This window comes from Gopherus flavomarginatus, chromosome 3 (genome assembly GCF_025201925.1).
Source record: "Gopherus flavomarginatus isolate rGopFla2 chromosome 3, rGopFla2.mat.asm, whole genome shotgun sequence".
Classification (NCBI taxonomy): Eukaryota; Metazoa; Chordata; order Testudines; family Testudinidae; genus Gopherus; species Gopherus flavomarginatus.
Window position 1 is genome coordinate 152,379,805 of NC_066619.1, and position 27,013 is coordinate 152,406,817.

Genomic DNA, 27,013 nt, shown 5'->3' on the forward strand with positions numbered 1-27,013 from the left:
ATCTGAAAGTCAAGCTTTTTTTTCTTTTCTCCTCACTCATCATCATCAATTACCCTGAGCCAAAATGACGTGCATTGGATTCCAGATGCTCCTTAACAACAGGCTGCCATATGCTAGGTGGGGCATTGTTGGTGGGATGGTCTTGGGACATCACTGTGAGGTTTCTGATTTGTCAGGGAAGTGGGGGTCAGAATGAGGGAAGAATTCTGACTAGTATCTTATTTTTTAGAAGTCAGATGGTAAGAGGTAGCTGGTTTATGAGAGTAGGTTCAAACACTATATGATGCAAATTATAACTCTTAATGTAACCAGGACACATACACGCTTTAAAAAAAGATTTATCCCATTAGATCATTTCACCACAATTAGTATATTCACTCTCATTTATAGATTAAAACAAGGAAAGGTATGTAAAAATGTATGCCAAAATGCTAAGTTTGAGATTTAAAATTAATTATAGAAAATCCAATGAAGATTCCCTTAGCAACTATCTCCTTGCTCTCAGGGATTACAAGAATGTTGTCCATTATCTGAGCATTGGGTAACTTGACTACAATGCAGAAAATAATACACATACTATACACAAAAGAACTTCACTTTGCTGGAGGATTCTCCGCAGCTTGAGGTCTTCAAAGCACAATTTGAGGACTTCAATAACTCAGACATAGGTTAGGGGTTTGTTACAGGAGTGAGTGGGTGAGATTCTGTGGCCTGCATTGTGCAGGAGGTCAGACAAGATGATCATAATGGTCCCTTCTGACCTTAAAGTCTATGAGTCTATAACCAAAGATGTGAATACTGTTGCAGACTACATACATGTAAGTATAATAGATATTTGTCATCTGCAACAGTATTCACATCTTTGGTTATAAAACAAAGTGAAGTTCTTTTGTGTACAGTGTGTGTATTATAGTACATGTAAACTGAGTGTTTTCAGGAAACCAACAAAACACTTCCCTTGTTTTATCATTTCCCTCTCACTTGGGCCCTGATTCACCTGGGCTGCAGCTGAGCTGTGATTGCGGGAGCCTCATAAGTACAAAGGTGGCTGTACACTTCTTTTGCACCTCCCAGATTAGGCTACAGCAGAGGTTGCTCTAAACATGCTGAGCCACAATGACTCAGCACAGAGCCACCTAGCACTGCAGTGTGGCTGATGTGCAGAGCTCCATTCCACTATGACAGGGGCCATATAAGAGAGGGAGCCAGTTCTGCTGGCTATATGCCTCTTGGGAATCCCCTCTAAGACTGAGAGCTTTCCATAGAGCCATCATACAGGGGTCACAACACAGGGCAGAATCTAGCCCCTTGTATCTGTAATTCAGCCATTTTATAAAGACTGATTAAATAGGGATGGAAATCACACCTACAAAGACAACGTTTGGGTCGTCTACAAAGCTCCTATAAAGCCAAATAAGAGTTAAACTGATAGAAGCATCTTTAATTAATTCATCTTCTAATAAGTCACCCAATTCCCAAGTTACGGCCAGCTTTTGGGTTGGCAAAAGCCCTCTTACAAACCTCTGCATCCATCTTCCTTTCATTCCCACACTTGTTTTGTTACGGTTGCTTTGACTAGAAGAATAGATAATTTAACCTATAAAATACAAAGACACCTCTCTAGAAGTACAATACATTTGGCTGGGACGAAAGCAGCACGCTGTGTCTTTGCCAGCCAGGAGCAGGCTGGCAGTCTCAACATGAGAGGGAGGAAAAAAGAGTAGGTTGGAGGCACAAGTTGGGAGCAGATACTGTGGTTGAGTTTTATGCAGGGGAGTGAGGAGGAGCCAAGGGCATGATGGTGATCTCCTTTATCAAGCTATTAAAAAAAAAAAAAGGATTCTATTCAGTGGTTAGGTGAAGCTTTTCGCTGGGTCCCCTTGTTCCCCTGCTTCATTTCCCCAATGTTCATAAATATTAAATCCTGCTTCAAAGGCAAGCCAGTGAAAAAGCCACTTATATGCTGAATGGTACCTTATGTACAGAAACACAAGAGTAAAAGGACCTATTAGCAACAATAGTCAGAAAGTAGAGGCTTCATCCTTGCCAAATAAAACAAGCAAATTAAGTCCTACAAAGTATATGCAGGGTGAACATTTAAAGACCATGTAAGATAACGCTACCCTTTTAGAAGGCAATGTTGGATGACAGTCTATTGTGTACAATACAGAAATAAATATTGAGTCTACAGAGATATTCAAATTCTGGAAAGAGTACAGAACTTGACAAATTAGCTCAAGGGGCATGAAAAAGATTTCCCAATGAAGCAAGGCTCATTGAATTTAAAGATATGTTTTGAGAAAAGGTGATGGCAAAAGAATTGTTATAGCTTTTAAGTACCTCTTGGGTGAAACAATGAAACAGGAAATATTTCCAGGAGAAGGGCTTTCAGAAAGCTGAGTGAATACTGCAAAACAGCATTTGAAAATATTTGCTGGAATAAAAATCCATAGATGTATTTCAGTGGTAATTCATAACCCTTTCATTTCTCTCTCACAAATATTCAGACAAATAATGTTCATGTGCAAGAACGTTCATAGAAAGAAAAAGTCTTACAAATACCTGTGCAAATATATAGTTGCAAAGTTTTGTGACAGAAGTATTTGCCTGGTCATCTGGAAAATGACTTAAACAGCTTCAGTGACTTATTCAATTCCTCCCCCTGTATATAAAAGTTTCAGACATCCAATCATGGAACAGAAACAGTAGTCCTGGGACTCAGATGTCCAGTCACACAGCATAAATAATGAATTATGGATGGCGAATAGGAGTTGCTTATAATCTGTGAGCAATCCCATAGGCTGAAAGATATTTGCATAAAACATGAATCAAATAAGCTTGAAAAAGAAGTTCATACTTGCTTAAGTCTGTTGATATAAATAAATCTGCAAACAGACAAAGAACTAATTTAGTCAAATAAACTATTTGCTACAAATACTTTACACAGTTCTGGATATCAAATGTATATGGAGGAGTCATTCAATCACAGAATATTAGGGTTGGAAGAGACCTCAGGAGGTCATCTAGTCCAATCCCCTGCCCAAAGCAAGACCAACACCAACTAAATCATCCCAGACAGGTCTTTGTCAAGCCTGGCCTTAAAAACCTCTAAGGATGGAGATTCCACTACCTCCCTAGGTAACCCATTCCAGTGCTTCACCAACCTCCTAGTGAAATAGTGTTTCCTAATATCCAACCTAAACCTCCCCCACTGCAACTTGAGACCTTTGCTTCTTGTTCTGTCATCTGCCACCACTGAGAACAGCCTAGCTTCATCCTCTTTGGAACTCCTCTTCAGGTAGTTGAAGGCTGCTATCAAATCCTCCCTCACTCTTCTCTTCTGCAGACTAAATAACCCCAGTTCTCTCAGCCTTTCCTTGTAAGTCATGTGCCCCAGCCCCCTAATCATTTTCGATGCCCTCTACTGGACTCTCTCCAATTTATCCACATCCCTTCTGTAGTGGACGCAATACTCCAGGTGAGGCCTCACCAGTGCCAAATCGAGGGGAATAATCACTTCCCTCGATCTGCTGGCAATGTTCCTACTAATACAGCTCATTATCCCATTGGCCTTCTTGGCAACAAGGGCATACTGCTGACTCATATCCAGCTTCTCGTCCACTAAAATCCCCAGGTCCTTTTCTGCAGAATTGCTGCTTAGCTGGTCGGTCCCCAGCCTGTAACGGAGCATGGGATTCTTCTGTCCTAAGTGCAGGACTCTGCACTTGTCCTTGTTGAACCTCATCAGATTTCTTTTGGCCCAATCCTCCAATTTGTCTAGGTCACTCTGGACTGTATCCCTACCCAGAGAGCGTATCTACCTCTCCCTCCATCTTAGTGTCATCTGCAAACTTGCTGAGGGTGCAATTCATCCCATCATCCAGATCACTAATAAAGATGTGGAACAAAACCAGCCTCAGGACTGATCCCAGGACACTCTGCTTGATACTGGCTGCCAACTAGACATCAAGCCGTTGATCACTACCCATTAAACCCGACATTCTAGATAGCTTTCTATCCACCTTATAGTCTATTCATCCAATCCATACTTCTTTAACTTGCTGGCAAGAAGACTGTGGGAGACCATATAAAAAGCTTTGCTAAAGTCAAGCTATATCACATCCACCACTTTCCCCATATCCACAGAGCCAATTATTTCATCATAGAAGGCAATCAGGTTGATCAGGCATGACTTGCCCTTGGTGAATCCATGCTGACTGTTCCTGATCACCTTCCTCTCCTCCAAGTGCTTCAGAATGGATTCCTTGAGGATCTGCTCCATGATTTTGCCGGGGACTGAAGTGAGGCTGACCAGTCTGAAGTTCCTCAGGTTCTCTTTCTTCCCTTTTTAAAATATGGGAACTATATTTGCCTTTTTCCAATCATCTAGGACCTCCACTGATCACCATGAATTTTCAAAGATAATCGCCAATGGCTCTGCAATCACATCAGCCAACTCCCTCAGCACCATCGGATGCATTAGATCTGGACCCATGGACTTGTGCATGTCCAGCTTTTCTAAATAGTCCTTAACTTGTTCTTTCACGACTGAAGGCTGCTCACCTTCTCCCTACACTGTGTTGCCCAGTGCAGCAGTTTGGGAGCTGACCTTGTCTGTGAAGACTGAGGCAAAAAAAGCATTGAGTACTTCAGCTTTCCCCCCCATTCAGTAAGGGTTCCACACTTTCCCTGACCTTCTTGTTGCTAACATACCTGTAGAAAACCTTCTTATTATCTTTCACATCCCTTGCTAGCTGCAACTCCAGTCGTGCTTTGGCCTTCCTGATTATACCCCTGCATGCTCGAGCAATATTTTTATACTCCTCCCTAGTCACCTGTCCAAATTTCCACTTCTTGTAAGCTTCCCTTCTGAGTTTAAGCTAACCGAAGATTTCACTGTTAAGCCAAGCTGGTCACCTGCCATATTTGCTATTCTTTCTGCACATTCTGCTATTCTTTCCGATTTAAGAAAAAGGTTTAACATTAGTTATGGATGTAGCTGTGTAGATTTTAAATTAAATTTTCATGTAATTTAGGCCACATGTTAGGGGCCTAAAGGACAACAGTAATAAATAACAGGACACTCAGGAAGCAGGCCGTTTCATTGGAGGAAATACATTCACATGGCAGTTGCTACAAAGAAAACACTGGGAGAACTGGTTCATTTAAATATTGTATCAACAATTCTAAGCATGGGAGAACAGAGGCAAATCCTGAATACGAGTGAAGAAAACTGGGGTATTTAACTGGTCTGAATATCTAAGCTGTGAAACAGGTTATTATGAACTAATTCCATAGCCATTTCTCTTTCTGATTATAAAACAAAAAGTGTCTCAGATCACTAATTCTTCTGAGTCTTGGCTGGTAGAAGCCAGAAAACTGTACAGTATTTTTGCCTATCAAACTTCACTGCTCTAATTAGATCAGCATTGTAGATGGGAACTTGGAAAGTTAGTCCTTCTTCCTTAAACCTGGTAACTAACAATATAAGAGAAGTAATTCTTCTTCCAGGGTAATGAATGGCAAAATTCCCATTGATTTTCATGAGAGCAGGATTGAGCCCAAAGCTTTTCACTGCCTATAATTACTACACAAACATACAGAGATGTTCCAAACACTAACTTTCCCACAGAGGTTGCATGGAAAAAACAACTATATGATTAGTAAGAAGCTTTCAACATTTCATTATAGTAATAATACATTTCACTACACTCCTACTAAACATGACTGAAATTAAGCAACACCCATGTTTACTTCATTTATAAATGACACTTCTGAAGTTCTAACATCAAAACAATGTTGCAACAGGGTAATATCTTATTTAAAATTAAATAGCATTTGTTATTCTTTTTACACTGCAATTATAGCGGCATATCAGTGCCGCTATAACTAAGGAAGCATCACTAATTCCTTAATAAACCTTATTTTCCCTTATTTTCAGGGGGGACATAAATTGAACCATAACTAAATTCCTCCAGGCTAAGAGTTAACGTTATAGGTCTCAGTTGAAAAGATACTTTGGTTTTCATTTATAAATGCTGATAAGCACAGCCTAAATAATATGGTATACTACAAAAGTGGTCAGATATACATACCAATAATTTAAAAGAATATAAAAAAATTAAAAGTAATATACAAGTTTGGAGAACGAGGGATGTATCTGTATTATTTTTTTTCTAAATATCATGTGTACCTCAGTTTACCTCTGTGATATCACGCTGCCTGGCTCCACTGAAGTAAATCAAAGGATGCTGCTAGGGGGAAATCAACGGGAAATGAAACTATGGCAAAAATAAGGTACAGTCCAGAGAACATCACCTTGGGGAAAGAATGAGGAAGCTATCAATTGGGAAATACTCCTGGGCCAGATTCCAGCTAGGCTGGCAAAGTTTATTCTTTTGTGCCCAGGATAATAGGGAATGCGAAAACCTTAAAGATGCTGGCTTAGGGAAGAAGGAGGCAGAGTTAGTTGTCAGCAGCTGCCTTGAGGGAGAAGACTCTGACAGAGATACACTAAGAAAGCAACACAGAAACCGCAGCAAACCGACTCGCCCTCTCAACCCAGAGATGGAGACAGCCAGGCAGAAGGGAACTTTCAAAAGCTTGCAAGGAAAGATTATGGCGTCGGTAAAGACCTATGCGTATAAATGTTTTGGTTGTTATCCTTTGTTGTGTGAATTATGTACATTTGACTGAATAAACAATGCTTTCTTTTGAATGAAATATTTTTGAGTCACTTTAATCAGCAGCTGTTTCAGGCTCCCAGAGGAAAACAGCTGACAAGGTGCCAAACACAGTTGGATCTTTTGGGTTTACATGGTTAGTAAATGGGAGACTGAAGCCCAGACGTCAAGTCTAAGAGCGGTAGGACCATATGTTTCACCTGAGCGGGGTCAAGGTAGCTAAACCTCTCCCCAAAGGGGTGCAAGTTGAGAGAGGTTAAAAGGGGTCTAAAGTGCATCTCGCCCTGTAACCGTGACAATATGACTGACAGAAGATACTATTTTAATACATTGAAAAATTAATCATTATCAACAGTTTTAAGCCATATTGGAACAAACAAAGCTGATTTGTTTTGGATGCATTTTCTCATTAATATAACTTAAAAACCCATCCTTATCTGAAGTCAATGGAACTATTTATGTGCTTAAAGTTAAGAATGTGTAAGTACTTTGCTGAATCAGGGCCTTAGGTATATGGAGGCAAAAGGGGAAGGTCTTATCCTAAGGTCAATGGTAGCAGCAGGAATTCAGCAGATGCTCAGCACGTTTCAGGATCTGATCCTACTCAGTTGTGTAAATTAATACTTATCACTCAGTACAATGAAGTCCAAATTAATGGCCTTACACTAATAGTCCCATTTAAGTCAATGTAATTATTTGGGAGAGAAAGACAAACTGCATTTGTTGCATAGCTTTGAAATCAAGATGAAACGGTTGTTGCTGAGACTATTCTCGGTGATGAAATATTGTGACTGGCCCAAAAAAAACAAGGGACAAGGAAGACAGAAAGAGAAAGAGCATTGGGATTATGGATAGTTTGTCATATAGACACTGGAGCTAGAAACAAACTACCATTTCTGCTTTGAGATTTGTGTTTCATAGAATCATAGAATATCAGGGTTGGAAGAAACCTCAGGAGGTCATCTAGTCCAATCCCTTGCTCAAAGCAGGACCAACACCAACTAAATCATCCCAGCCAGGGCTTTGTCAAGCCGGGCCTTAAAAACCTCTAAGGATGGAGATTCTACCACCTCCCTAGGTAACCCATTCCAGTGCTTCACCACCCTCCTAGTGAAATAGTGTTTCCTAACATCCAACCTAAACCTCCCCCACTGCAACTTGAGACCATTGCTTCTTGTTCTGTTTCTTAACAAGCTTTCAGTAAGGTCCTAAGTATGGACATGTATAAAAAATTAAGTCACTGCATATCATTTTTAACATTTCTATGGTCAACATTTCTTATGGAAAATTTCATTTACTTTTAGTCAACCCCTTCCTCAATACACTGTTAGAGACCACTGTCTAACTGCTTCAGTTGTGCTTATCAGATTCAGTGCAGAGGAATATCCATCTTGGGAGACTGGTTCTGTGTTTGTGTGGAATAGATTTGTTGGTGAGTAGAGAGATTTCAAATAATTGGTTATGCACCTAAACAAGGTAAACTTAGAAACTATACATTAACAAGATTGCTAGGATGTGTTCCAAAAACGACAACTGCCTCCTGGCCAAATTGAACATGTTTATTTTAAGTAGGGATTGATGAATCTCCGAAGTGCAGAGTTTGGGCTGTATTTGGGTAAGTATCCAAAAGTTCAGATTCTTATCCAAACAATCTGAACCTCAAGAGTTTAAACAATTAAGCTGGAAATTTTACAAGAACAAATATTTTCACGAGATTATGAGCATGGTGTTTTCTGCATGCAAACTGGAAGTATACATTATTCATCCAAACACATTCAGAACACAGAAAAGATGGTTTGAGTATGATTCTAAAAAAATAAAGTGATGGTACTAGGGATGAAATGTACCATTTTCTCTTCCCCCTCCCCTTTGCCTCTCTCTCATTTTGGGCATCTTCATTGATCAGGTTATTAAAGTAAATCATAATATCTGGACATACCTCCAGGCCTTTCATGTTCTCCATCTGTATGTAAAAGCATTGAAATAGGCATTCCTACATTCTTAGATCTTCCAGCTACAACAACATTTTTTCCAAATGTTTGTATTCCTTACAGGGAAAAAACAAAACAAAAAATAATTCAGCTAATCTAAAAGACCCAAAAAACCTCACCACTTGAACTTGAATATTTTTTTTTTTCTATTTTAGTGTTAAAATAGGTGTTTTCATAAGAGGGAATTTTTGCCCTCAATTTTATATTTTTCCGCAGAATTTATCCAATTTATCACTTAAATTATCTTTCAATACTTAAAATTGAGGTTCATCTAAACTCTAGTACAGGTACTTGCAGATGATATTACAAAAATATGCAAAATATATCAGTGAACATAAAATTACATCATGAAAGATCAACACATTGTTTTGACTATTGTCTCTGTGCTCAATTTATTGTACATCTCCTGGCTTTAAATATCTTACTCTATCCGCAGAATACTGCTCCATCCATCTTACTATCCTTTCTTCTCCATTCAGTCCAGTACTTTAACATAAAAAAATATTATGAAGTAGAACATGTTTGCTGCCAAGTTTTGAAATGCCAAACCAACTTTTGACAGCAGTAGTCTCTTCAGAGACTGCACTACTTCAGTGCAGAGAGAACACTTCTTTCATTTCAATTTATTCAACTAGTTAAATTCAATTATGAATTCACTGAAAGTTAAGACATCAATTGGGAGTTGGAAAAGAAGGAAAACTTCTTTTCCTCTTCTGATCTAGGAATAAAAACTTGGTGAAAGTGCATGGGATCTACTAGTTCTAAAATTTGGAAGCACATGGTGACCAGAAGTAATCTGTTCAATTCACTAAACTACAGATAATATTTACTTTGTTTAATAAATCAGTTAGTTTATCACACGTTTTGAAAAACTTTGTTTTACATTTAAAACTTTTTTTCTTATGCATCCAGCACATTTAAGGTCGCTTTATTTAAAAAAAAAAATAAAATTCTGTTTTTGTTCATGTTTAATTGAATTTGAATTTCCATCGAAATAAAATTTGGCACAAATCACAAGTGAAAAATTAATCATCATCTAATAAATAAAGGCATAATTCTTCATTTTCTAATATAATAAAATATGCAAAACTTAAGAATCTCAATGAATAGAGGTTTACCTCAACTAATCGCTTAAATAAACGTATACAGCGCATCCTACTGGTTAGCAAAAAGAAGCACCAAATTTAGTGAAAGGCTATATTTAGTAGCAATTCAACATGTTTTAACGGTTGCCAACTAATGAGAATCACACTTTCTTTAGGAAAGAGTTTATTTAAATTAAGCTTTCCTACTTACTGATTAAAATTGATTATTTAAATTGCTTTGATTTAAACCAATCCATCCTGCTGTATTCTATCACATAAATTTCTTTTTTCTTCTCCAGAGCATTTCAATAGACATTTTATTTCCTACCTGTTCTTTTTATAATTTCCCAAACAGCAGCAGCAGTGGCAGGTATTACAGAAGGTTGATCAAGACACAGTCGTCCAATGTTGATAATATGGAATCCATCCACATCCTTTTCAGGTGCAACAATATTGCAGACTGTTCGTTCATCTATATGATCTGGAAAATTGTTATTTAAAAATTATATTTCTTCTCAGGTGTCAACAGAGGTGAGCATTCCCAGCCCAACTTTTTTATTTTTAAGGAAAACCACATGTATTTTATTCAGTTCAACAGTCTGTCAGGTCACCATAATTATTCACCATGACTAAACTGCCAGCCTGATACGGGGGAAAAATCCTTCCTACCCCACATATGGTGATCAGTAGTTTAACTGAGATCTATGTCAAACAGATTTAGTTAAACTATCACATCTTTTGTAATATAGACAAGCCCAGATACCTCATGAGTTAAAATTTAAATCTGTTGTTAAAATATAGTGTTCATTGGTCTGTGTGAAAATAGCGTAGTGGTTTCAGTCCAGGTTGCAGTGGATTGATGTCTGCAGCACTCAGAAACCACCACCATAAATGACAGTCTAAACAGAGTAGTGAAGGACCAAATGAGAATGGAGAGTGAATTACTCTCTCGCTGTTAGGGTATGTCTACACTACCCACCAGATCGGCGGGCAGCGATCGATCCTGCGGGGATTGATTTATCGCATCTAGTCTAGACGCAATAAATCGACCCGAGCCCTCTCTTGTTGACTCCTGCACTCCAGCACTGCGAGAAGTGCAGGCAGAGTCGACAGGTGAGGGGCAGCAGTCGACTCACTGTGGTGAAGAAACCACGGTAAGTCGATCTAAGTATGTCGACTTCAGCTACATTATTCACATAGCTGAAGTTGCATCACTTAGATTGACCCCCCAGCAGTGTAGACCAGGGCTTAGGCTATGTACGCAACCACTTATCTCAGCAGATGTTGCTCAGGGGTGTGTAAAAAACACCTCCCTCAGTGGCATAAGTTACACTGACGTAAGCTCTGGTGTGGACAATGCTATGTTGGCAGGAAACATGCTCCTGCCAGCACAGCTACTGTGGCTCATTTGAGGTGGTATAATTATGTCAATGGGAGAGCACAGAGCAGCTACATGAGAGATCTTGGTGCAGCTGTGCTCTGTAAGCTGCCTAGTGTAGACATAGTCTTAGAGGTGGCCCCTCTAGATCAGCGCAGATGCCTAAAGGCAGGGCTCTGCAAGAAAGCGGGGAGTTTACAAAGCTACTACTATAACTGTTCGGAATATATAGAGAGGACTTCAATCCCCAGGCTTTGAGGTGGGACCTTTCACCAGTTCTAAATTCACAAGAAATACTTAATGAACAACTCTCACCTCCACCCTTGAATCTGTTAATATCGCTGCTGCTGCTCTGCAGACAAAACCAATGACTCTAGAGCTAAAAGTCAGCGCACTCCAATCTATTCCCAGAGTCAATCATTAGTCAATAAATCAGACTTTGTCCTCCTTACTTATGTTACACTGCCACCATGTGGCCAATTCATTTCACTGATTGAAAACTGCTGAAATTAATACTAGATAACCTTAAAGTTTTGCACTTTAAAAAACAAACAAAAACCCAACACTTTCCAGCCACAGATCTCAAAACAACTTAAGAGATATTAAACCTCAAAAGCCTTTGTGAAGTATAGATTGTTTATCCCCATTTTACAGATGGGGCAACTAAGGCACAGAGAGGTGTCCAAGGTCAAAGAGCAAGACGGGTGGCAAAGGTGAAAACCTGATCCGACTCACTGTCCTGTGCTTTGTTACTGTTATTTGTATGACAGTAGACCTTAGAAACCCCAGTCAGGAGTTCGGGCCCAATTCTGCTAGGCCCTGTACACATGTGTACCAAAAAGACAGTTTCTGCCCTTAAGAGCTCACAATCTAAGTGCACGATGAGACAGCGGGTGGACACAACAGAGGGGAACACAAGGCAACAGACCTTGATTAGCTCAGTAAGCAGTAGTCACAGCGCACCAACTGCCTAGCCATTGCTGAGGGGTTTGTAGGCATCACAGCATGGATGGGCTTGTAGGAGAGACGTAAAGGAGGATAACAAAGGATTTTTGAATTTTTACACATAGCTCATTCTAAGCATAAGAGATAACATGAGAAAAAGCATGAAGCTGTTTGAAGGAAAACTGGACTAATGGGTGATAAAGGTTAGCACTGCTTGCGGAACAGAAGTGAGGCTGACCACTTGATAGCATACAAGACGCGATAGGTAGGATTGAGATATGCCATAAAAAGGCCTTAAAAGTGAAGACAAACCATTTGTTTTATCTGGTGAAGAAGGGGGAACCAATGGAGGAACGCAAAAGGAAGTGACAACGCAACAAGTCAAGAAAATTATTGTTGCAGCAATGTTTTGAATGTATTCAACGGGTAGTGGGCAAGATGACTTATCAAGACTCGAAAGAAAGATGTTGCAGTAGTCAAGCTGGGAAATGCTGAGAGCCTGCATGAGAGTTTTAGCTGTGTTGACAGAAAGGAGAAGCTGAATCTTATGGTATGTCTACACTGTGAGCTAGCGGTGTGATACCCACCTCATATACCTATACTTGCACTAGGTCTCTTTGAGCTAGCATGCTAAAAACAGTAGGACAGCCATGGTAACATGGACAGTGGCAAGTGGTGGCACAGGCTCTCTTCCCAGAATATGTACTCACAGGATTCAGGCAAATTTGTATTCCGGGCAGCTAGTGGCTACATTACTATTTTTAGTGCGTTAGCTCGAAAAGAGCTAGCGCAAGTATGTGTACAGAAGCTGCGTCTCACACCCCTAGCTCGTAATGTAGACATATCTTTAGAGACCTCATCCAGAAAGAAGCAGCAAGATTTAAATGTAGCCTGGATGTGTGAATCTAGAAAGAGGGCAGAGTCAAAAGAAGATGCCAGGATAAAGTGACAAGGAGGACTACAGTCTTGTCCTTGGTGACAGAGAGATGTTGGGATGCAGAAGAGTAATTTGGGAGGATGTCTACACTGTAGAGCTTACAGCTGCTGTAAGGTCTCCTGTGCAGCAGCTCTATGCCGGCGGGAGAGAGCTCTCCTGTCGGCATAATTAAACCACCCCTAAAGAGGGCAGTAGCTATGTCGGCGGAAGAGTCGGTCAGGGTGTGTTTTTTTCATACCCCTCACTGAAAAAAGTTTTGTTGACAAAAGTACTAGTGCAGACATAGCCCTAAAAAGCTTGCTTTAACCATGATACTATGTTTCCTCTGGAAAAAAAAATTACATCTCTCACTTCTATTCTAGCTACTATTTTATCAAATGATGTTTTTCTTTGGAGGTTATACAATAGCTGTAATTAGTTATTGATTTGTTAATTAGTTGGATACTAGTTCGTTTTCACATGCGGGAAAAGAAATGCAGAAAATATTGTCTAAAGCCTATGATTAGCAAGTATGAAAGGGTCACATTTAATGAAAAACCTTACTAGCAGAACAAGTAATCTAAAAACAGAACAAAACAAAATAGCAAGCCACTTGCATATCCCATGAAAATGATAAAGTTGGCCATAGTCAAGTAGAAAACAGAAAGATGTTTCAGAACAGCAGCCGTGTTAGTCTGTATCCGCAAAAAGAACAGGAGTCCTTGTGGCATCTTAGAGAGTAACAAACCTATTTGAGCATAAGCTTTCATGGGCTACAGCCCACTTCATCGGATGCATAGACTGGAACATGTTCTCTGTATGTATAAATATCTTCTTGCTGTATGTTCCAGCCTATGCATCCGATGAAGTGGGCTGTAGCCCACGAAAGCTTATGCTCAAATACATTTGTTACTCTCTAACATGCCACAAGGACTCCTTTTTTTAGGAAAGATGTTTGACTCAATGCAATCAATACAAAATTTTCTGGGATGCTAATTAAGAAACAGCAAGCACTTTATTTAAAATGTTTGTGCTTTGAGATGGAGGGGAATACATAGCAGCTGCCAAATGCCAGTATGACACACAGCACCCCAAAATGAATAGGGGGAACCAGGACTCTACATCTCCCCGACACCACCCCAAGGAGTGTGTTGGGCTCATCAGGAGAAGTATATATGGCCCACTCACTGGGACTCAAGCAAAGGATTGTGTCTAAAAGATAAAGGCCTAAAATGGTTAAATCTCTTGACTTTTGTACTACTAGACTGCATCTGCCATAGTATCCATGGGAGCGCACTGAGTTATATAAACATGGACATCTCATATGCTTGTCCCACTCTGCACATGCATCGATCTGAGAGCCACCTATGAAGGGACCCCTCCATGCACACCTAAACAAGGGTCACATTAAGCAATGATTTCTGGAGCTCCACTTATGCAAATTAAGAGGTAATTGAAGCAAATCATTAAGTAGTTCAAAGTACTTCTATCAACAAAGGTTTAACTCACTTGTAAAATTAGGACTTCCCTGGGGTCAGAAACAGTGAAACAGTTAGCAAAGCAATCAGATCTTATATTTCTAATGGCCCATTTTTATAATTACTGTCACTCATATAGGTGTGTATTACATAATTAGTTTTTATTATAACAATTATATTTTAATCTCATAAATTATTGTCCATAATACACATTTAATTACTATATTGTGTCTGTGCAGCATTCCAATACCTTTGGAAAAGAAAGATTGAAGAATATAAAAACACCAAAGAAAAAGCAGGTTCTGTCCTTCCAACAGTTACAGTTTAAAAAAAATAAAATAAATAAGAGGCTCTTTGTGGCTGACCATCAGTTGTTAATTCATTCCAGAGAAGCTACATAGACCTAGCATTCCCGGATCTCAAAGCAAAGACAGCTCTCATTTCATGTGCCTGTGTGTATGTGTATGAAAATACCATAGGAACAGATTCTCTACCAGACAAGGAAAGAGATGAAACTTAATCTCTTAGCAGTCTAAGGAAGAATATTGCCTCATCTTTGAAAACCCCCAAAAGAACCAATTACTTTGGGAAAAGGCTAGTGTTTATTTTTTAAAAAGGAATTACATACTTAATGCAAAAACACAGTGCTCAAATACAGAATGGGGGACAACTGGCTTGACAACAGCACTGCTGATAAGGAACTGGGAGTTGTGGTGGATCCCAAGGTCAACATAAATCAGCACTGCGATGCTGTTGCAAAAAAAGCAAATACAATTTTAGGTTGCATTAACATAGGCATAGCATGCAAGTGACAGAGGTGGTAATACTGCTCTACTCAGCAGTGGTTTGGCTCAGCTGGAGTACTGTGTCCAGTTTTGGTCACCAGTGTGTAAAATCACACAATCATAGAAGGTTAGGGTTGGAAGAGACCTCAAGGGGTCATCTAGTCCAACCTCCTGCTCAAAACAGGACCAATCCCAACTAAATCATCTCATCCAGGGCTTCGTCAAGCCAGGCCTTAAAAATCTCTAAGGAAGGAGATTCCACCACCTCTGCAGAGAAACTGGAAAGAATCCAGAGGTGAATGTCAAAGATGATCAAAGAGATGGAATGCAAGCCATACCAATAGGGTCCTACCAAATTCACGATCCATTTTGGTCAATTTCATGGTCATAACATTTTAAAAATAGTAAATTTCATGATTTCTACTCTTTAAATGTGAAATTTCATGGTGTTGTAATTGTAGGGGTCCTGACTCAAAAAGGGAGTTGGGAGAGATTATTGTTGGAATTGTGGAATCGAGATATTGCTACCCTTACTTCTGTCTGCTTTCAGAGCTGGGCAGCTGGAGAGCGGTGGCTGCTGGCCAGGAGCCCAGCTCTGAAGGTAGAGCCTCCGCCAGCAGCAACACAGAAGTAAGGTTTGCATGATATGGTGTTGCCACCTGTACTTCTGCACTGCTGCCTGCAGAGCTGGGCACTCAGTCAGCAGCCGCCACTCTCCGGCTACCCAGGTCTGAAAGCAGCAGCGCAGAAGTACGGGTGGCATAGCATGGTACTGCCAGGCTTACTTTTGTGCTGCTGCTGGCGGGGCGCTGCCTTCAGACCTGGGTGCCTGGCCAACAGCTGCCGCTCTCCAGCTGCCCAGCTCTGAAGACAGCGTAAAAGTACGGGTGGCAATACCACAATTCCCCTAAAATAACCTTGTGACCCTCCCTCGCGACTCCCTTTTGGGTCAGTGCCCCCAATTTGAGAAACACTGGTCTCCCCTGTGAAATCTGTATAGTATAGGGTAAAAGCACATACAAGATCAGATTTCATAGGGGGAGACCAGATTTCATGGTCTGTGACACATTTTTCACGGCCGCGAATTTGGTAGGGCCCTACATATGAACAAAGGCTGAGGGAACTGGGTATGTTTACTTTGGAAAAGAGGAGATTGAGGGGGAACATGATAGTGGTCATCAAATACTTGAAAGCCTGCCATAAAATAGATGGAGAAAAGTTGTTTTCTCTTGCCACAGGGCGCAGGACAAGAGGCAATGGGTTCAAATAACAGCATAGCAGATTTAGATTAAATCTCAGGAAAAACTTCCTAACTGTAAGAACAGTAGACAATGGAACAGGTGCCTAGGGAGGTTATGGAAGCTCCTTCATAGGAGATTTTCAAAAAGAGGGTGGATAGCCATCTGTCTTGGATGGTTTAGGAACAACAAATCCTGCATCTTGGCAGGTGGTTAGACTAGATGAACCTTGTGGTCCCTTCTAACCCTATGATTCTATTCTGGGGAAAAATCTGGAACTGGGTGTGCGTTGGGATCACCTTGTGGGGATTTTTAAGGCTGGTAAAAGAGAAGGTGTGGCTGGCTGGCTGCAGCACAGAGAGAGACATAGCTGGGAGTGACTTACATGCTGAAGGCTGTTTGTGAGCAGTCCAAGCTGGTGGCTTCAGCAGCAAAGCATTGGAAAGGGCATTCCAGGTTACAGGGCGGAGTGAGACAGCTACTCATTAGTCTGGACTGTTCCCAGGTATGTCACAGCTTCACCAGCCAGCCCCACCCCCTCTCACACACAACACAAGGGAGTGGGAGAAAGTCTGCCCAATTTATATAGAGACTGACACAGAATAATTCCTGTTCACCCTTGAGAAAAATATGTGAGATGCACAATATTCCAGGGCATAAACAGATACCTATCCTCTTAATCCAATTAACAGGGAAATTTGTGCATTTGATAAGAAACCTCAGCTTCAATAAGAATAATCTCCACTGTTTCATTAGTGAGATACAGGATAAAATAAGGAATCAACATTAAATAACGGGAGTAAGCATCATGCAGCAGACTCATCGTAATCAGCAGTTTCCTCTGAAAGGCTTTTTATACCAATTGGGTGCAGCTTGTATGCACAAGTTGTTTACAGTTTCTCTCTTACAACTGTCCAACTTTAAAGCATATAATAAAATTGCATTACTTACCTGGAAGAGGTAACTGGACCAATATACCATTAACTCTTGAATCATGGTTTAATTTGGCAGTCAGATCTAAAAGTTCTTCCTCAGAAATGTCTTTAGGCTTCAATATTATCTCACTACAAATGCCTGATAAAAAAGCAAAGCAAAAGACATTTGCATGGTACAAGCTTTTTCTAAGGTGAGCTGAGACATTTTTGGCGAGGTTTTTTAGAAGTGCCCAGCACTTGCCCAATTCTGCTCCCATTGACTGTCTTCAAAGAGCACTTATGAAAATCTCACCTTTTCTGTTTAATTTTAATAGTATGCATATATAATTCATGTGTAATCTTATAAAGAAATTCATAGGAAGTTAAATGTCTTAATTCAGTAGGTCTAACAATATTAAAACAGATTTATATATGTTTGGAAAATCCTAATCAAATAATTTGTCAAGCAACATCATAGAATTGTAGTTGTATTGATATCAAAGTGATTCAAATTTCCATTTAGACTGTGGTGTTAATTCAGGAGGGCTGCTTATTCTTCCAACGTAGTCATTATTAAATGTATTTTTCCTGCAGGATTTTAGAGGAAACATTTAATAATAATAAAAGTAATTCTTCTATTGATGAGACAATGTAACAGAATTCTAATTTCATTTTATATATCAAGTTCTCCATCTTCCCTATGAATTGAAATAATAAAATTATAGGGGAAAAATAAAGATTTTTGCAACATCATCTGACATTCCTGAGCAGTTCAATTTTTTTGTTTTGTTTTTAACTTAAATATAAAACCAAATGCATGAAAACAATACAATTTAATCTAAAAATATATAAAACCAACTGACTATTAGTGGGTCAATTCATTCTTTTCACTACTACAGGTAATAAAGTATAAGACAAGGATTTTTGTTTAAAGTTGGTATTCTTCAGGACATCTAAAAGAAATACCCACACCCTATCTGTTTTATATTCTTACACCACACATCACAATGGTGTCAGAGCATCCTGTCCCATAGTATAATCTACAACCCTTTCCAAGCAGGGTAAAGATGTGAAAACTGAAGATGATGAAAATAAGGGTAAAAAGCAAGACTGTAACAGGATGGTCTGCCCCCTTTAAGGTAGTGGGGACACAGAGCCAGCTAGCACTGTTAAATTAATTATTTATCACTGGTTTCTCCTGTTCCTTTCTTCACTGCTACTGAATTTTCACCACGATCAAAAGACTGATGTAAGATAAGAGGTGAAATTCTGCCTCTATAGAAGTAGTGTGTCTATTAGGGACAATGAAAATAATATGTAGCTGAGCAACTGGCTGCATTCCATATATTGCTGGGAATGACAGTTTTCTTTATGCCAAGATGTAGATGTACCTCTTGTAGTCACACTGTAAATGAAGGGTACAAAAACTGATTTGAACCTATTTTTTAAATTTTGTTAGGGAAGACCTGGATCCTTTTTCTCCCTCTCATTTTTAAGGTAGATGGTCTAGATGACCTTCTATGCTTTATTTTTGCTTGAGGAGGAAAAGCTGTGATTTTTTTTGGTGAGGTTCTTTGTGGTTTTCATTTAATTTCTTATTGTTTTAATGATGATATTTGAACCAAAGAAAGAATGTGCCTTGTCTTATGAAAATAGATACGCTCTCTAAGCAAGAATCCTGAGCCCGCTCTAAGGAATACTGAAAGACGTGTTCGGCAGGAAGTTTGGGCAACTTAATCCTAGCCAGCGATATTATTGCTATAAATGATACTTGGTAGAAGCTGTTAAAGGGGATTGATTCGAGAAAAATATCCATAGCTAACGGCATGCATTTTAAAAATGGTATCTAAAGTCAGGCAACTAAATCCTTATTTCATCTTATAAATAAGTGGACTGACTTTCAGAAGTGAATGAGAACGGAGCATGCTTAGAAGTTACATTTGAAAAACTGAAGCTCGGCCTTTAGCATGGTGGATCCCACTGAGAAATAATCAACCTCTGAGACGGAATTGTAAGCAGAAGCTTTTCAGGATTTCGATAGTGCAAAAGAATTAGATGAGTTATGGGGAGTAGTGGTGAGGTGCTGTGGTCTACGGATTGGGCACTCAACTGCCAAATCTATGGGTACGTCCAGACTACCCGCCGTATCGGTGGGTTAAAATCGATTGCTCGGGGATCGGACGCGATATATCAATCCCCGAGCGCGCTTATATCGATTCCGGAACTACATCAATCCCAATGGAGTTCCGGAATCGACACGGATAGCCGCGAACATCGATCCCGCGCCGTCTGGACGGGTGAGTAATCCGATCTTAGATATTCGACTTCAGCTACGTTATTCCCGTAGCTGAAGTTGCGTATCTAAGATCGATTTCCCCCCCCTAGTGTGGACCAGCCCTATGAGCTATTTACAGGTTTCAGAGTAGCAGCGGTGTTAGTCTGTATCCGCAAAAAGAACAGGAGTGCTTGTGGCACCTTAGAGACTAACCCATTTATTTGAGCATAAGCTTTCGTGGGCTACAGCCCACTTCATCGGATGCATAGACTGGAACATGTAGTAAGAAGATATATCTATGTACAGAGAACATGAAAAGGTGGAAGTAGCCCTACCAGCTCTAAGAGGCTATTCTTAAAGCTGAGACTGCTGCCTTTTGGATTTAGAGGTGTGAAGCTGTTGTTTTTATTTATGAATCCAGAAAGAAGGTATTCAGTGGCAAAAGGAATTTCACAAGGTACTATGGCTATAACTTTATGTAATGCCTTACAATCATGATATTATTATATAATATTTTCCTACAAAATGTAGCTACTTCTTTTGAGACGTGTCAATTCACAAGCTTGGTTCCTTCAAATTCTAGGATATTAGAACTTGTTTCTAGGGATTCAGGTGGCTGTACTAGTTATAGAGAAAGATTAATTAAGATTGGAAAAGTAATCTCTAATTTATCGAAAAGTTTAAAATAAGTTATCCTGGGGTGGCTTGTGGGAAGGACCAAAAACTGGAGTGACTTCCACTTGATTACTCTTAATAATCTGTCTTTCCAAGGCAGGCAGATATAAGGCATTGCCATAAAGCACTATACAAAGAGTTGAGAAGCCATAAGCCTTTTCCCCGCTGTGGTTTCCCTTAGTTTCTGATCTCTGAGGGAAAGTATGTAAATAATTTATTCAAAAACATTTAAAGTGTAGAAAATTACTTCATTGAAGGCCAACACCACTCTCATGCCTAATAGAACTATTTTTATATTATATTAATTTCTTTGTTTGCCTCTTGACTATATTCCTGTAGTATGACAATACAGTATTGTCCACAGTATGTAAATCAGGGGTATTCAAAAAGGGAAATGATTCAAAATGAAACCAAGATATTGATCATTTTGAATGAGAACAAATCTCATGCTTAATATGCAGATATTTGTTCTTACTCATCACATACCTACAGCAGTAGCTGCCTTCATCTTATTTCTTACATATGTATGACTGGCTGGGTTGTCACCTACTAAAATGACAGTGAGATGAGGTCTCCTGTTCCCAAGGGACATCCATGATTCTACATCCCTCTGGACTTCTTTATAGACTTGTTTAGCAAGCTGAGTCCCTGAGATAATGGTTGCTTCATCACTATAAAGACAAAGATACAAATTCAAGTGTTAAAAACCTACCATCTTAAGTCAAAAATTTCACAATCAAAATACCTAAAATACTCAGATCTCCTGTATTATATATTTACAAACATTGGGGCCAATGGAGATTGACCTGCTGTTTGAATGATGTATAAATGACAGCATGAAGTTCAAGTGTGGCATGCCAGCTGCTTTCTAAACCATAAAGAAGTGGACGGTCCTGCATCCAGAGAACCCCCACACATACAAAAGGGAAGTTCAGCTGCCTGTGTGGCACTGTTGCCCCACCTTCCTCAGACACACAGCTGGCTGCATCATGTTAATGCCCAGAAGTCCATGGGCTTGGGGGCAGAGTCTGGGGATAAAGTCCAAGGGAATCTGATTGGAGATATCTGCCCTTAAAACCTTCCTGTAGCTGTTCCCCCTCACATACACACAAAGTAGGGGATACTGCTGCTCCATACTTAGTTCAAGGCTATAACTGTCCTGTTATTTACAATATAATCCCTTTTATCAGTTCTAGGTGGTGCCATTTCTTTGCTTTCCCAGGGCCTACTTGAGATAAGGTGTTTGGTGAGAACAGGCTGGTGGAAGCTCAGTCTAGATCATGGATCAGCAACCTTTGGCATGTGGCCCGCCAGGGTAAGCCCCCTGGCGAACCAGGACAGTTTGTTTACCTACAGCATCCACAGGTTCGGCCAATCGCAGCTCCCACTGGCTGCGGTTCGCTGCTCCAGGCCAATGGGGGCTTTGGGAAGCAGTGGCCAGCACATCCCTCAGCCTGCGCTACCTCCCGCAGCCCCCATTGGCCTGGAGCGGTGAACCATGGCAAGTAGGATCCGCAATCAGCCAAATCTGCACATGCAGCAGGTAAACGAACCAGCCCAGCCCTCCAGAGGGCTTACCCTGGTGGTCCACATGCCAAAGGTTGCTGATCCCTGATCTAGATAAAAGCAGGGAAGTTATTTCACAGGATGAAGCAACTCAAGGAACTGATATCCAACAGGGGTTGGGAGGGCTCCACTTACAAGAACAATTAGTTCATCAGAGTTTCTCCAAATTTATAAAGGTAAACATTGTTGATGCAAGATAAGATTAAAAAAATAAATTAAGCTAGGTCACAGAGCTGTTGGAGTAGATAGTTCTAAAGTCTCTCCTAAACAGGAAAGGCCTTGTCTACACTACAAAGTTTTGTCGAAAAAGTGATGTTGACACTCAAAAAATCGACATAATAAAAATAGGAAAAAGTTATATTCACACTAGCTCCCTGTGTCGGCAGATCGCGTCCACAGTGGGGGCACTAACATCGACACTGTGAGCAACGCATTGTGGGTACCCTATCCTACAGTCCAGCTCGACACCTTCTGTCGCTATGTGTTGTGGGATGGCAGTGCGGATTGCAGCACATTTTGGGACCGGGCTCAATGTCCCATGATGCATTGCTTTCTGTCCCTGCACTCAATGGGCTTCCAGCTTTCTTTCATGGTATTTTTGCAATGGCCCTTCTTTGCTGTGCCCCCTGGCATCTTTGCGAGAAGGGATGGATCCCACCCTGCTTTCCTATGCTCTGTTAACTGCCATGAAGACACCACAGATGGCAGTGCAGTTAACTGTGAAGTTCCTAACTGAAGAAGACTCACAGACACCTGACATGCTGCGTGATATGGATAGGAGCAACTTTAGATTGCTTTAGGCACTCACAGAACAGCTGCATAGGGTAGACTCTTGCTTTTTGGCTTGAGAAACAAGCACTGAATGGTGGGATCGTATTGTCATGCAGGTGTGGGATGACAAGCAGTGGCTACTGAACTTTTGGATGTGGAAAGCCACCTTCCTGGAACTGTGTGTGGAGCTTGTCCCCACACTCTGGTGCAAAGACATCAGAATGAGAGCTGCCCTATCGGTAGAAAAACATGTGGCAATCGCTGTGTGGAAACTACCAGTTGGTTGCAAATCCATTGGGAGTGGGGAAGTTGACCATTGGGGCTGCATTAATGCAAATGTGTAGGGCAATAAATCACATCTTGCTATGAAGGACCGTGACTCTGGGAAATGTGCTTGAAATAGTGGACAGCTTTGCAGAAATGGGTTTCCCTAACTGTGGAGGGGCCATAGATGGCACACACATTCCAAATTTGGCACCAGACCATGTTGCGAAGGAGTATATCAAAAGGAAGGGGTACTTCTCCATGGCATTACAGGCACCTGTAGATCACTGTGGGTGTTTCACTGACATCAACACGGGGTGGTCCAGGAAGGTGCATGACACACACATCCTCAGGAACACCAGCCTGTACAGAAAGCAACAAGTGGGGACTTTCTTTCCAAACCAGAAGATTACAGCAGAGGTTGTTGAAATGCCCATAGTGATCCTGGGAGACCTGGCATACCCCTTACAGACATGGCTCATGAAACCTTACACAGGACACCTGGACAGCAGTAAAGAGTGGTTCAGATAGCAGGACTATCAGAGGATCACAGAGGGGGGCAATTCAAATCAGGGAGGCTTTGAGGCAACACTTTGAAAATGAGAACCAGTGATGTGTATCTCTGTGATTGGTGCTTCAACATTACATTACACGTGGTTTTCCTAGGAAGCAATGGTGACATTTGGGGCCTTACATTCCAATAAGCACGATTAACATGCCTGTGCATGTATTGGTAGTGCCTGCTATCTCAATTTGTAGCAAAGATGAGTTACCATTCAAAAATTTTGCTTTTATTGTACAAGAAACACCACACACAATGACACAGAGATGCTTGGTGTGAAAGGAGGTACCAGGGAAGGGCAGACCTTCACAGCTGTGTGCAAGTCCAGCTACCATTTTGAAAGTTGTCCGAGGGGGTGAAGGGGAAACCGAGAAGTCCCAGAAAGGACTGTGGGGATGGAGTTTGGGGGAGGTGTGGAAAAGAGTTCTGAATGTGCTAGAGGGGAGGGTGGGCTCAGATCTGCTTAGTCTGCAGCATTATTTCAGCATCTGCATTTGCTCCTCCATTACTTTAATCATCCACTTAGTTGCATCCTTGAACTCCTGATTCTCTTTTCTCTCCTGCTGTTTGGCTTCCCAGCACTCCTTGCATTCCCTTTTCTCTGCACTGGAGCAATGCAGCACCTCCTGGAATGTCTTATTTGCTGTATTTTGGGCGCTTACTTATCTGGCAGAGACACTCCACCGGGGTGTGTGGGGTGTTCCTGAAGGCCACATCTGCCAAAGCACAAGGCACAATGCATAGACGTGGGATTGCTAAATTCACACACAGCACTGAAACATTTCCGATAAATACACTTTTTGCAACATAACAATCACTTTCTCACTGACTCTTGGCAGGCACAAATCTCTGCAAAGCATGGTGAGTGTTGGTGGGGTTGGGGGAAGTGTTCCACATGGGGAAAAGAGCATACACTCTCCAAGGGTTGTGGTGCAACCGACTAAGGGAAAAATTCCAAAATTCTCCCCCACTTCTCCACAGGCCGGGGTAATTGTAGCAGATGTCTCACTGCTAAGGGTAAGCAGGGAAACGAGGGTACAGCTATTCCATGCTCATGGCTTCCGCCCTACTCCCTACACTGCTCGCCTATATGCCACTTTGGTCCCTGAAAAAGTGATTGCCGAATGGCACGGTAAAGGTTCCTACAATGGGGGAAGGAACAAAGTTGCTCTGCCACGGAACTTTTGGCAGAGGATTGCAGAGTACCTCCAGGAAACTTTCCTAGAGATCTCTCTGGACGATTCCCATGAGATCATGGCATGCATCAACACCCTGTTCCGCTATAATGATTAGCTACACAGGGAAATGTCCAGCACACAGAAACACAGCCTCCCACATTTCTATACCCTGAACCTACCTCCGCACTACACAAATCACAGCCATCTCCTCTCCTGCTTCTTGCTCACCAGAGAGCAACTGCTGAGACTGGCTACACACCTCCGGAGTGGAGAACAGTTCCTGGCTGCCTGCCCCACTGGGAGCTCCACATCGTCGTCTAACTCCATCAATAACTTCGCTCTCTGGGTTAGGTCCGCTTTCCGCCACCTCCAGGCCCGCTGAAGTACCTACAGGGCTCTTGGCAGCAGAGGTGGGGTCACCCACGAAGATAGCATCCAGATCCTTATAGAACTGGCAGGTCTTAGGTGAAGCACTGGAGTGACGGTTTGCCTCTCTCACCTTATGGTACGCCTGCCTCAGCTCCCTTACCTTCGTTCTGCACAGTGCTCCTGATCATAGCCCTTTTCTCACAAGCCTCAAGAAATGTGCCCGTAGGTATCCCAATACCTATGGCTCAGGCACAGCTGTGACTGCACAGCCTCCTCTCCACATATCCTGATCAGATCCAACAGCTCCACAGTGGTCCAAGCGGGAGAGTGTTTGGTGTGATAACCTGACATGATCACCTGGGAAGATGTGATGAGACCTCTCCATGCTGAGCCAGCAGGAAATAGAATTTCAAAAATTCCTGGGGCTTCTATGGGGGAGGGACGGACGGTTGTTTACGTGGCTGCAGGATAGTGGAGTTCAAACTGCTGACCAGAGTGATCACGATGGGCATTGTGGGACACCTCCTGGAGGCCAATTAAAGCAATGAAATCAAGCATGGTGTCTACACTGGCACTTTGTCAAGAAAAATTAAGAGGAAAAAGACATGTCTCTTGTTGGGGTGGTTGTATTTTGGTCTCCAAAACTGGGCATTTTTCCCGACAAAAGTCGCATCGCAGTGTGTATGCATTCACTGTTTTGGCGACAAAGGGCAGTTTTTGTCGACAAAACTTGTTAGTGTAGACACGGCCTAAGAATCAGAGGCAGAGTAAGCGAGTTCTAAACACTGTATTGTTGGTAGCCAGCAAGCTATATATTGCTAGAGATACAGACTGAAGAAACTTTGAGAACTTTTGTACCATTTCACAGCTTCACTCTCCCTCTTTCACACGTCCAACAACTAGAGGTCAGATGACTTCTATAACTATGAATAACATTTTAAAAAATAACTTATTTCTCATAGACTCATAGATTCTAGGGTCAGAAGGGACCAAAGTGATCATCTAGTCTGACCCCCTGCACAAAGCAGGCCACAGAACCCTACCCATCCACTTCTATAACAAACCCCTAACCTATGTCTGAGTTATTGAAGTCTTCAAATTGTGGTTTGAAGACCTCAAGCTGCAGAGAATCCACCTGCAAGCGACCCATGCCCCACGCTGCAGAGGAAGGCGAAAAACCTCCAGGGCCTCTGCCAATCTGCCCTGGAGGAAAATTTCTTCCCGACCCCAAATATGGCGATCAGCTAAACCCTGAGCATGTGGGCAAGACTCACCGGCCAGCACTCAGAAAAGAATTCTCTGCAGTAGCTCAGATCCCATCCCATCCAACATCCCATCACCGACCACTGGGCATACTTTTCTGCTGATAATCAAAGATCAATTGCCAAAATTAGGCTATCCCATCATACCATCCCTTCCATAAACTTATCAAGCTTAATCTTAAAGCCAGATATGTCTTTTGCCCCCACTACTCCCCTTGGAAGGCTGTTCCAGAACTTCACTCCTCTAATGGTTAGAAACCTTCGTCTAATTTCAAGTCTAAACTTCCTAGTGTCCAGTTTATACCCATTTGTTCTTGTATCTACATTGGTACTAAGCTTAAATAATTCCTCTCCCTCCCTAATATTAATCCCTCTGATATATTTATAAAGAGCAAGCATATCCCCCCTCAGCCTTCTTTTGGCTAGACTAAACGAGCCAAGCTCTTTGAGTCTCCTTTCATATGACAGGTTTTCCATTCCTCGGATCATCCTAGTAGCCCATCTCTGAACCTGTTCCAGTTTGAATTCATCCTTCTTAAACATGGGAGACCAGAACTGCACATAGTATTCCAGGTGGGGTCTCACTAGTGCCTTATATAATGGTGCTAACACCTCCTTATCTTTGCTGGAAATACCTCGCCTGATGCATCCTAAAACTGCATTAGCTTTTTTAACGAC

General features: G+C 41.3%; 1 protein-coding gene across 3 annotated transcripts in view; it reads right to left on the reverse strand.

Moving 5' to 3' along the window:
* The window catches only part of MTHFD2L (methylenetetrahydrofolate dehydrogenase (NADP+ dependent) 2 like), a 56,083-nt gene that overhangs the window by 26,279 nt on the left and 2,791 nt on the right, over positions 1-27,013 (reverse strand). For all 3 annotated transcript variants that reach the window (XR_007773291.1, XM_050945063.1, XM_050945064.1), the window contains exons 2-5: positions 20,914-21,034; positions 17,451-17,573; positions 10,088-10,240; positions 8,623-8,730 (exon numbers count right to left, since the gene is read on the reverse strand). Coding sequence is in view for 2 of the 3 variants with exons in the window: in XM_050945063.1 (XP_050801020.1) it covers positions 8,623-8,730; positions 10,088-10,240; positions 17,451-17,573; positions 20,914-20,959 (430 nt within the window). In the remaining variant the exon portion in view is untranslated. The remainder of the gene's footprint in view (positions 1-8,622; positions 8,731-10,087; positions 10,241-17,450; positions 17,574-20,913; positions 21,035-27,013) is intronic.